This window comes from Solanum stenotomum, chromosome 7 (assembly GCF_019186545.1).
Source record: "Solanum stenotomum isolate F172 chromosome 7, ASM1918654v1, whole genome shotgun sequence".
NCBI lineage: Eukaryota > Viridiplantae > Streptophyta > Magnoliopsida > Solanales > Solanaceae > Solanum > Solanum stenotomum.
In genome coordinates, this window is record NC_064288.1 from 3,207,594 (window position 1) to 3,220,519 (window position 12,926).

Genomic DNA, 12,926 nt, shown 5'->3' on the forward strand with positions numbered 1-12,926 from the left:
CAATCACGGGATAACTAGCCCTAAGGGCTCATTTGGTTGGAAACAAGTTATTCTGAAATTAGTTATATTTCACCGTCAACATAAGATAAAAATAACATTACAGTCACGGGATAACTAATCTCAGAATAAGTTATACCATGATTTTATCCTGCAAATAACCTCGAGATTAGTTTTCACTTACCCTGCTACCAAACAAGCCCTAAGATTGTGAGTTTGAATCGCTCTTACAAGGGGGTAAGAAAAAAAACTAAGCCATCCATGATCCACTCAAGTTTTCACCTCTTGTAGTAATAAAAAGTTTGACATAGATTCCTACCTTGTTTTGTTATATAGCATAAAAGAGATCACTACAAACAGAAGGGGCACATATAACCAGAACCTCCAAGGAAAACAAGAAATTGATTACACAATTTTTCCAAACATCTACTAGCATCAAAGAAATTGATTTAAAAAAACTAATTTGCTTCTAGTTTGTATACAGAATAACTTAACAGAAATAAAGAAGAGAAAGTACAACAAACAAAAGGCAAAATTGGCCTTTTAAGGCTCTGTAAGATTCATAGCTGTGATTACAGAGTATTGTGTCTTCACATTTCTTGTTCTTGCCATAATCATCAATCTCCCCAAAAAAAATAAATTATTGCAGCTTCTTGTATGTGTGTGTGTGTGAGAAGAGGCAGCAAATTATTGTGACATAGTTTGCGCATTTCTGGCACTCTCTTTCACCATTGTCTTAACAAACAGTTCTCCTGCTCGGTAGGAGGATCGAACCTGGAGAAGAAAAAACTCTGTTAAATCACAAAGCTAACATAATTGGAGCAGTCAAAGAGAAGATTGCAAGCTTGACAGATGACATGATCAAGAACGAGCTATGTCCGATTCTCCTGTTTCAGAAGAGTTGGTTGTGATTCACTAGTACCATTCATGATCTAGTTAGAATTTCCACATTGAAAAACTAAAATCAAACTTCAAAAGCAGGCATCTCTTATCGAAAGGAGATTATTATTAGTGTAAGGTCTTACCAAGGGACCACTGGCAACATATCGGAAGCCAATAGACTCTCCGTAGTCCTTCCAAAAAGCAAATTTTTCAGGGGTAACATATTCTTTGACGGTAAGATGTAATGGGGTTGGCTGCATAAATGAGAGATAACTTCGTTAGTCTAAGTTGCTAGGAGCCTCAGAGAGGAGATACGACGAAAAGAGATACAGCATCAGTGGATCACAAACTTCAAACATCAAAACAAATTAAATGAAGTCTTCTGAGAACACAGAAGTGACAAGACAGCAGAAACCAGTATGCCATTTCATAAGTAGTTAGTTACATAGGATTTGAACCAGTAAAGCCACTTTTTATCTAGAGGTTGAATCCCGAGTAACATATTGCTCACCTGTAAATACTGGCCCAGCGTCAAAATATCAACATCTATGGCCCTTAGATCAGCCATGGCTTCCTTCAGCTCATCATCAGTTTCACCAAGTCCCAACATTATAGAAGTTTTTGTTATCATCCCTTTCTTATCGAGTTTTGCATGTTTAAGCACAGATAGACTTTGTTCATACCTGCATCATCCAATGTGAAATCATTTAGCATCTCATACTAGTAATTATTATCATTATTTCTATTCTAGGGACAAGGATCACACAAGTTTATTATGATGCGCAAGCAATTCATGAATTCATACAAATTGTGAATCAGTTTGTTCCCGACACAGGATATTATGCTTAGCGCTCTAGAAGTTATCATTTTCCCTTTTATTTGAAAATAAGGACTACCATTCTTGCACATTCAATCACATTCATCCGTTAGTGGCTTGACTTACTGTAAAATCCAGCTTTCTGCATCAGTTTTGCATTTCCATTATGTTCATCCTTCAGACTAAAAGATGATTGTTTAATTTAAACTGTATTCAGTTTATATGCCATATTTGCTTTTTACACTTAGAACTGATATGAACCAGATATCAGTTGACATTCCCTCTTAACATATATCTAGGTTAAGTCATTGTTTACTCTAGTGGAAAATAAACAGAGTCAATTGTAACTATGAACCAACTCAATTTGCGAGAGAGAGAGAGAGCAGAACTTGTAATGTTGCCCAGAAGTGATTCCATTAGTTATGATTGGATCGTCTTCTTCTTTTATCAGGAACAACATTGGAAGAGGTAAGCTGATGCCTGATAGTCAATTTTCCTCATTAAACCACTGAGGTCCTTTTTTACTTTGGCATGCTTGGGAATATAGCACAGTGTTTGATGAAGAGAGAGCAAAGNAAATTATGCTTAGCGCTCTAGAATTTATATCATTTTCCCTTTTTATTTTGAAAATAAGGACTACCATTCTTGCACATTCAATCACATTCATCCGTTAGGACTGGCTTGACTTACTGCAAAATCCAGCTTTCTCCATCAGTTTTGCATTTCCATTATGTTCATCCTTCAGACTAAAAGATGACTGTTCAATTTACACTGTATTCAGTTTATATGCCATATTTTCTTTTTACACTTAAAACTGATATGAACCAGATATCAATTGACATTCCCTCTTAACGTATATCTAGGTTAAGTCATTGTTTACTCTAGTGGAAAATAAACAGAGTCAATTGTAACTATGAACCAACTCAATTTGCGAGAGAGAGAGAGAGCAGAACTTGTAATGTTGCCCAGAAGTGATTCCATTAGTTATGATTGGATCGTCTTCTTCTTTTATCAGGAACAACATTGGAAGAGGTAAGCTGATGCCTGATAGTCAATTTTCCTCATTAAACCACTGAGGTCCTTTTTTACTTTGGCATGCTTGGGAATATAGCACAGTGTTTGATGAAGAGAGAGCAAAGTCCAAGAGGAGACTTTCATTAGTTTGATGCTTTAATTGCTGTCAGATAACTTTATAAAGTAACAATTTCAATTGAGTCTTGCTTGGAGATGGAGTACCAGCCATTCTAGAAGTTCTAATTCACAAAACTTTATGCTTCCTAAACCTTGAGCTACCTGTCCTAATGAAAATAGCCACTCAGCAGCCTGACAGTAACTAATGTACCCTCTTAACTCTAAAAGTTCATAGAAACTGAGGGAGCTTAAACTTCTCTTTTGGGTACAAAGCATCCACCATCCCCTGACACCCACTTCCACACCAATTTCTTCTCCCGCTCCACTGTAACTCCTTGTAGTATGAGTTTAGATAGCACAATGCATTATCATGAACCTAGACCCGCTTCACACATCTAAATGGATTCTTTTAAATTTCATCTTCATATTTTGTATGTTTGTTATTAGATTCATTTAAACTTAATATTCTCAGTTCACATTTTCTTCTATGTAATTTCAAAGATTTTGCTCCACTTGGTACGAGAATGGCGTATGCCTATAAATGTTGTTAGGTGCTTCTTCAAAAGTAACCAGAAGCATGGGAAAAGAGCTTTTCTTTATGTTTGAGAACCAGACATGTGCAGATTTGGCACTTCTGTGATTCTGCCGTTTGTGTTTAAACAGATCCATTTGAATACTTGGAGGCCTATTAGTGCTCCACTATATATTTAAGAGATGATTTTGAGTTAATGCCCAAAAGTAAGGACTATTTTGGGTTTTTCCTCACCTACACCAATAAAGCTTCGAGTTGAAACTTAAAAATCCATATCTAATACTAAACCTTCAATTGAGCAGATAGCACCCTCCCTCCCTGTGCCTTAAACAATAAACGGACCTCCTCCCAGTCCTCAAAGTAATTAATGAAGGAGGAATATGCTATCCTCCATCAGTAGGAGTACTCAGAATTTGATAGGAAGCATACAAATACATTTTGACCATGTCCGTTCGAAAAAATTTACAATATGACCATAAGATGACCTTACTAAGGGGATAGTTAGAATTGCCAAAAATACCAAAATGTCGAGCTCAAGTTTCATCCATAGGTTATCACTTGGCAGAGGAAAAACCCAATATCTTAATGATTAAAAAAGAAAAAGCAACACCAACTCTAATATTCTTGCGTGCACTCTTCCTTAATAAATGGTCAGTAAATCATCAAGTTTGGGACAACAATGGTATAGATCAATATTTCAGTTCAGAGTACACCCATCAAGTCTCTAACATCTGGCAAAACCAACTGGTTGTATAGAAAAGCTATAAATCACAAAACTCATAAAGAAAAGCTATAAACGACAAACTCATCAAGAAAAGCTGTAAATGACAAAAAATAGGAGTATTGACAGCACCAAACTGAGAAGAAGAAAGAGTTTTCCAGAACTTACCCTGCTCTAGGATCTCTAACAATACGTTGAAGTCGTTTCACAGTTTCGACGTTGTGTGCAAAAACGTCCAATCCAGAGTGAACTAGAGTAGACACAGCACTTAGATCACCACGGAAATCAGAAGTTAGACACTCGACCATGATATCAGGCTTGAGCAACTGAGAAAATCATATAGGCACAAACCCAGTTAGTTGGACTTGATCCAATCATGTAGCATATGTTTGAACTTTGAATAACACAATATACACTGGGTTTACTAATAAAAATCAACTCCAGACCTTCATGGCTTTGACTGTTTCAGCAAAGTGACCACTCCCTCCATCAGGTATATCGTCACGATCAACACTAGTTAAGACAATGTAATCCACACTGCAGAAGAAAATCAAGGAACTCTTTTTCATAACTTATACACGAAATTCACCATAAAAACATAAGCTACTTCCGGGTATTGTGATAGCAATAAAAAAAGCTTCAACTTTGCAAAAACACAAGCAGGAACATTCGGTACATATCAGTTTAATCGGGCTTATTTCCATCAGACACCCTAAATGAAGTTGTTTCATATGGTACTCCATTCCTATAAGAAATATTCTACAACGATTACACAAATTCAAGCACAATGCAAATGAGTTTTGCTAGCGACTACAAAATACTAATCGTTAACAATAATCAACTACACATCAATCCCAATAGTCAGGAAAGGCTAGATCATTCTCTACAACTGTTCCGCTCTATAGGAGCCGATTTCATTCCAATTCTCAAAAGCTCACACTGATCCCTACCTCAATAAGTGAAAAGCTCTAATCAAATTAGAAATACTCTTGGCAAATGCGCTCTATTTTGGGCCCATTTCATTCTAATACTACACCATTATCAATTCAAAAGAAAGAAAAAAGCTCCTAGCAACATGTTAAATACAGAGAGAAAAAATTACCCCCAACTGGCAATAGCTTTAGCAGTGTTAACAGGTTCCATAGGATCAGGAGGAGCAGGATTTCTACTAGTCTTAACAGCACAAAATCTACACCCACGCGTACAAGTATCTCCAAGAAGCATAATTGTAGCAGTAGCAATACCATCTCCACCACCATTCCAACACTCTCCAATATTAGGACACTGAGCTTCTTCACAAACAGTGTTAAGTTTAAGGCCAGATAGCGTTTCCTTCACCTCTTCATACTTCTCCCCTTGTGGTGCTTTTTGCCTCAACCAACCTGGTTTCTTCACCGACGGATCTCTCCCTGTGTACGGCCCCATTCCGCCGGGATACACCGACCCATTTGAGGGTGGCGATTTGGGTTTCAGTTCCAATGATTCGCATCTGATGGGTCGGCCTAAAATTCTTCCTTTTGATGAAAAAACTTGAGAATTGGGAGAAAAAGGGGTGGATTTGTTGAGGGGTTTATGAAGAGGAAAGTATACAGAAGAAGATGAAGAGCAAGACATTGGAGAAATGGGAAAATTTTCAGGAATTAGAGGAATTCGAATTGACCTGAGAAATGTTGAATGAAGAACATTGAAGGAAGCTTTTGGCTATGGCGGATTAAATTTTGGGATTCACCATTGTAGACTCCGCCTGAAGTTGTTAGGTTAGCTATATTGCTAAACTTCCTATTCATGAAAGTGGTTACTAAATATTTTTATTTTATTTTATTTTACAAAAACAATTACTAATAAAATACTTTTGTCCGAGGCGGATTCCTGATTTGAAGATTATGAGTTCATATAACGATTTCACACTATTATATGACAAGAAAGGAGTTCATCCCCGAATAAAAATAACAAATCTAATGTAATTTTACAAGTTGAGTTCAAACAGAATAAAGTGTGCGCAAATTATCTTATTTTTATTTTGAGAGGTAGAGACAAATATTATTTCGATAAATCCTGGTCTCAGAAATATGCATAGCTATAAGTATTTTTAATACATATATTATTAAAATAGAAATTATTAAATCCTTGTGAACTTGCACGCATCATGACAAATATGCCCCTGCGTTTGAATGGTCAAAAGCGGTGGACGGTAAATTTATTGAAGTGAAATTGTATCGCAAATTAGTTAGAAAAATTAATACAATATTTGATTTATAGTTTTACACACTTTTACGATTTATATAAAATTTAACATTGAAAGTCAAAGCTATTATTATATACTAACTAATATAAATAGAACTCGTATTCGAAAATTATTAATCTTATATAGCGGTAATGATAAAATAGTGATCATAATTAGAAGGTTACATTTTGTTTTCGCGGATAATACACACACCAAGCATTTATTTTATATATTTGCGTCTTTCATTATACCTCGTTATATATAGCATCAATTGGTATTGATTGAGCGACTTAAATTTGAAACACCACAATATAATTAAAGAAAATTACTATATTTCTTTTTGGAAACAATTAACCATAGAATTTGTACAATAATATAATACTACTAGTAAACATCTATGAGTAATATAGTTCTATAATTTGACTAAGCAATTTTCTCATTGGTAAAGCATTCCCTCAATTTGATCTTTGCCTTGTTTGAACCTGTTTTGTGAATAATATCACAACATTCACATCGATCCATCTGAAAAAAACATATTAATATTTATTTTTAACAAATATAATAAAAAAGAAACATATAAATTATGGTGAATTATAAATAGTGAAATGTAATTAATATGTCATCATTAGTCACATACTGCGGAATTTGATTAGTTTAAATTTATGTCAAGAAGCCCCTCTAGTTTTCTATTGATATGATACTATTTTCACTCCAACCACAAAATATACTAAAGAATGTATATGTGTATATAAAAGGCAAAAGTAAAAATAAAAGAAAAAAAAAACTAATTACCTCTATACGTTTTGTTCTAGGAGAGTAGACTTGAATTTTGTTGACATAATTTACCAGATGGTTGTCATCGATAGGACAATCCGGCAACCACCGCATCGCCGATCGAAAATACGTTGCCCAAATTTCATTTTTATTCCATATTTCTCTAACAGATTTCAAGAAAAATACATGACGAGTTTCACAAGAATCTTTCGCAGAGGACCTCATATTAATTGCGAAACCTCATATTAAATATGTAATATGGAGGTTTACGAGTTTTAATCCAAGTTTTAAATGTTTGAATAGGTTTAATTAAATGACTCCTTGGCATAATTTTCTCATATAATATCCCCATGATACTGAAAATGTCCAATTGCTAGGCCTATGTTGGCATATTATTTGTTGTAACATCCTAGATTGATCAAACTTTGCTGGTTTCATAAAGTGTTCTATTGATTGTGTACGATCCATTGAAGGGCAAATGGGAGTTATAGCATCAAAATGGTGAAGTGACATTGATGGTGCTTTTGGATGTGACGATAATAACCCCGAAATATCACCACGGGTATCAATCTACAAGAGAAAAATAGTATATTATAAGTCAAACTAAGAATAAATTGATAACATAAAATTGTGTTATCTACTATCAGCGTCTATAACTCAAGTCTTGATTTAACTAGTGTAAACATAGAAATGCATAATGATAGAGATATATATATTGGTACTCAATTCGATACGAATACAACATTTTTGAAAAGTTCGAACAACGTACCTGATAAAGACCTTTAAGAGGAGAAAAGCTAACTCCAAGATCCACAATACAAGCCATAGTAATATGATGAGCAGATTTTAAAAATCGATATCTTCTTAAACAACTCTCAATATCTTTAGCCAATGCTTTTGCCAATGGAAAACTCATAATAAATCCAGCACCACCATAACCTTGATTAAAAGAATCCCAAAAATTTGACAAAATACACTCACTTGAAGCTCCAAAATAGTAACACTTGTTATGATCATATTTTGCAAGAACATCAACAATATTTTCCAAGAAAAATATCGAATCGTCTCCCCCCATAATCAACCATCTAACACCTTCATGTTCTTGTTCAAAAATTTCCATGATACCATGTACCATTCTAGCTTGAATTGGTGCAACATGTTGAGTTTCTTGTACTAATTTGGTTATATTTGTTGAAACTTTATAAGGGGGTGAATTTTTTGACCATGGTAATAAACTTGCACTAGGGGACACATCAAGTAACAAGTACCCTCTTGTCACTTTTGGCCTCCACCATGATTCAATGTAATTTTTCCTATGGTGCCATTGTTTTTCAGAGCCAATTAGGCCAAAAACTAAATGGCTAAGATTTGTATCATTTGATGAAATAAAGTGAGAAATTAATAATGAAGAATTTGGATCATTCAAGAGAAAAATTGAGGCTAAGTAGAGAAGTAGACTTGAAAATAGGAAAACTTTGCAAAAATTTTATAACATTTTTTTTATTGTTTTCTTTGTTGAATTGTGAATGAAGAATTCAACTCAAATGAAGAAAATGCAACTTTTTTGTGACAATATATAGTTTTTTTTTTAATATAAAGATGAAAGCTTAGGATATGTATGTTGACTAGGGTGACACTTCAGAAGGGAGAACATTTAATATTTGAAATATAATGGTATATGTTTAAAAAGGTAGCTATAAAAGGACAAATAATTTTCCTTTTAGAGGTAAATAGAATAATTTAAACATATGATGCATTAAGAATTTAAGAAATTAAGAGATAATTTATTATTTTGCTTCTAATTTATTTTAATTATAGATATTTTTCATTTAAAATATTTTATTTATTATATTCATGAAAAGTGATATAGTAAAGTGGTCATTTTCTTTATTATTTTTTAAAAGGTGTCTAAATCAATACTGAACAAGTAAAAATAGACGGACTGAGTACTTGAGTTGAAAAATTTTCTTTTTAAGTTTTAATTTATGTTTTTTTCCAATTTTGGAAAGAGATATTCATATGTCTAGGAAGGTCAATGGAGTAAAATTCCTTTTTGGTTTTTAATTTTAATTTTTTTTATTATGTGTTTGATATTTATATTGAGACGTCAACTAATTATTGAATTTATGTTGAGTTATTCATTATCTTTTGTAACTTCATCTAGGTCATCTATAATAATAACATGCAATGTGATTAGAACGAAAAGATAAAAATACAAAAGTAAATTTGCTAATGAAATTTTCACTCATAAAAAAACCTCAAATTCGTTCTTAATTATGTACTAACGAATTAAGGTAATTATATATGTTGATAAAATGCAGAAACTATATGATTGATGAAAGTCGATTCAAAAATAATTTTGGCCCAATATATATTTTGATGTATCTTTTATGCACCACTTTTGATATATTGCATGTGTGTTTAAAATCTATTGTCTCACGTCATATGCAATATCAATTTGAACTAATCGAGTGATTGAATTTCAAATACCAAAATACTTTGCATATACCCTTTGGGGGGGAGAATTACCCATATAATTTGCACAATAATATAGTACTACTAGTAAACATCTATGAGTAATATAATTTATAATTTGACTAAGCAATTTTCTCATTAGTAAAGCATTCCCTCAATTTAATCGTTGCCTTGTTTGAACCACTTGTGTGAATAATATCACAACATTCACATCGATCCATCTGGAAAAAAAAAGACAAAAAAAAATACAAATTATTATTAAATTTTAATAATTATATATAGTAAAAAAGAAAAACGCAAATTATGGTGAATTGTAAATAATTAAATGTAGAACATATAAGGAAATTGTATTGTATTATAATTAAGTTCGAATCCAAAACTTTAGGTGTGGATTTTTCGAAATTCAGTAACTTATGTGTAAACTTTACTCATGTATGAAATAGTAATTTTCTATCTTTAGTTTATAGCGGTAAAATTCAATGTCTATATGTGGAAATAGTACTACGATATCGATATATATATTAAATTATATGTATATGTGTATAAATATATAAAAGAAAAAGAACTAATTACCTCAGTACGTTTTGCTCTAGGAGAGTAAACTTGAATCTTGTTGACATAATTTGCCGAATGGTTGCCGTCGATCGAACAACTTGGTAGGCCCCGCGCTTCCGATCGAAAATACGTTGTCCAAATTTCATTTTTGTTCTTCATCTTCCCAATAGTTTTGAAGAAAAAAATATGAGGAGCTTCACAAGAATCATTTGTACGCGGCCTTGTATTAAACATATAATATGGAGGACTCTTAGGTTTTTTAATCCAAGTTTTAAATGTTTGAATAGGTTTAATTAAATGACTCCTTGGCATAATTTTCTCATAAATTTGAACTGAATATCCCCATGATACTGAAAATGTCCAATTACTAAGCCTATGGTGACAAATTGTTTGTTGTAACAAACGAGATTGATCGAATTTTGCTGCTTTCATAAAGTGTTTTAGTGATTTTGCACGATCCATTAAAGGGAAAATTGGCGCTATAGAATCAATATGGTGAAGTGATAACAATGGTGTTTTTGGATGCGACGATAATAATCCTGAAATATCACCACGCATATCAAGCTGCAAGCAAAAATTTGAGTATTATAAGTCAAACTAACAATCAAAAATTACAAACAATAGATGTTGTTTGTAAATGCTATTCCATAATAGAAAGCACTTGTCCAAAAAAAGAAAAATAATAATAAATACTAGTGTAAAATATCTACATAATCATGTTACTTATAAAATAATAACAAATAAGATTTTTTTCTTATAAGAAATATGAACAAATTAGTAACCTGAAAAATAATAACTAACATACTATAATAAGTTATATAATGTTGATAACATAAAAATTTGTGTATATTGTTAATGTATATAAGCATACAAATTTCTTTTTATTTGGGGTAAAACATGAAATTTTATCTATGTTACTGCTCAGACTTTTAAAAGATATCAATCAGTGTGTGTTGAATCTTTCAAAATTAGTATATATAGTTTTTGGAAAATCCTAATCACACCTATTAGTATTTTTGAAGAATCCAAGCAAAACAGATAGAATAGCACATCTTCACCAAACAAATGAAAAGGGGGGAAATATATTGATTGACTTTAGATACGAATACAATAACATTTTTAGAAAGATCGAGCAACTTACATGATGAAGACCTTTAAGAGGAGTGAAACCAACTCCAAGATCCACAATGCAAACCATAGTAATAAGATCAGCAGAATTTAAAAATGGATATCTCCTCAAACAACTCTCAATATCTTGAGCCAATGCTTTTGCCAATGGAAAACTCATAATAAATCCAGCACCTCCAAAACCTTGATCAAAAGAGAACCAAAAATTTGACAAAATATACTCACTTTGAGCCCCAAAATAGTANAAATCCTAATCACATCTATCAGTATTTTTGAAGAATCCAAGCAAAACAGATGGAATAGCCCCGAGTAGTTTACCGGACAAATTGAGTTGTCGTGACGATACCTTTCAACATCGGAAATTCTCTTCATCACGAGACTGATCGGATCATCTTCACCAAACAAATGAAAAGGGAGAGATATATTGATTGACTTTCGATACGAATACAGTAACATTTTTAGAAAGATCAAGCAACTTACATGATGAAGACCTTTAAGAGGAGTAAAACCAACTCCAAGATCCACAATGCAAACCATAGTAATAAGATCAGCAGAATTTAAAAATGGATATCTCCTCAAACAACTCTCAATATCTTGAGCCAATGCTTTTGCCAATGGAAAACTCATAATAAATCCAGCACCTCCAAAACCTTGATCAAAAGAGAACCAAAAATTTGACAAAATATACTCACTTTGAGCCCCAAAATAGTAGTACTTGTTATGATCATATTTTTCAAGAACATCAACAATATTTTCCACGAAAAACATCGAATCGTCGTCCCCCATAACCACCCATCTAACACCTTCATGTTCTTGTTCCAAAACTTCCATGATACCATGTACCATTCTAGCTTGAATTGGTGCAACATGTTGTGTTTCTTGTACTAATTTGGTTATATTTTTTGAAACTTTATAAGGGGGTGAATTTTTGGACCATGGTAATGAAGTTGCATTAGGGGCCACATCAAGAAACAAGTACCCTTTTGTCACATTTGGCCTCCACCATGATTCAATATAATTTTTCCTAAAATGCCATGCTTTTTGAGAACCAAGTAGGCCAAAAAGTAAATGGCTAAGATTTGTGGGGTTTGATGAAATTGGTGGATTTATATTATTAGAAGATTCTAATAACTCATAAGGTGATGAACAATTTGGATCTTTGAAAAGAAAAATTGAGGCTAAGTGAAGAAATAAACCTAAAAATAGGACAATTTTGCAAAGGGAAGCCACAAGATACTTATCAAATAAAGATACAAATGAAAATTGTGACATTTTTGAAGAATTCAACTCAAATGAATCAAAATGATAACTTTTTATGTGATAGTTTTATTTAGAATATAAATAGTGAGGTATATATAAATTATTATTTTATTTATAGTAAGTTACTTCTCAAGTTGACTAGAGTGACCCTTTAGAAGGAAAGATACTTGATATTTTGAAATCTAGGTACAAAAGCCATTCTAGGAAAAATAATAAGGGAAAACAATCAATATTCATTAGGTAGGTAAAATAATTTTAAACATATAATACATTAATTAAAAAAGATTTTTTGATAATTACAAGAATACAAGTAGTAGATTGTTTATATAGTAGGTAATGAGGAGGAAGGAATATTCACTGTGGTTAGACTTGCAAAAATAATCAATATAATTAGTTATAAAATTTATCATTAATTAGCTCGTAGATAAAA

The 12,926-nt window shown here is 32.5% G+C and overlaps 2 protein-coding genes and 1 pseudogene across 2 annotated transcripts; all 3 read right to left on the reverse strand.

The window, feature by feature from the left end:
- Positions 1 to 380: 380 nt before the first annotated feature.
- Positions 381 to 5,867, reverse strand: LOC125871436 (lipoyl synthase, chloroplastic). Its single transcript, XM_049552021.1, is given in 7 exon segments — positions 381 to 771; positions 1,023 to 1,133; positions 1,391 to 1,562; positions 4,249 to 4,406; positions 4,527 to 4,617; positions 5,183 to 5,783; positions 5,786 to 5,867. Coding segments are annotated over 7 exon segments (1,302 nt in total). The 3' UTR covers positions 381 to 684.
- Positions 5,868 to 6,727: 860 nt separating this feature from the next.
- LOC125871269 (uncharacterized) lies at positions 6,728 to 9,611 on the reverse strand (annotated as a pseudogene).
- A 64-nt stretch (positions 9,612 to 9,675) lies between these two features.
- On the reverse strand, positions 9,676 to 12,508 carry LOC125871270 (uncharacterized). The gene is made up of 3 exons (XM_049551866.1): positions 11,717 to 12,508; positions 10,127 to 10,672; positions 9,676 to 9,774 (listed from the first exon to the last, which is right to left on the reverse strand). Exons 1-3 carry the CDS (start codon positions 12,506 to 12,508, stop codon positions 9,676 to 9,678), a joined length of 1,437 nt encoding a protein of 478 aa, XP_049407823.1.
- Positions 12,509 to 12,926: the final 418 nt, after the last annotated feature.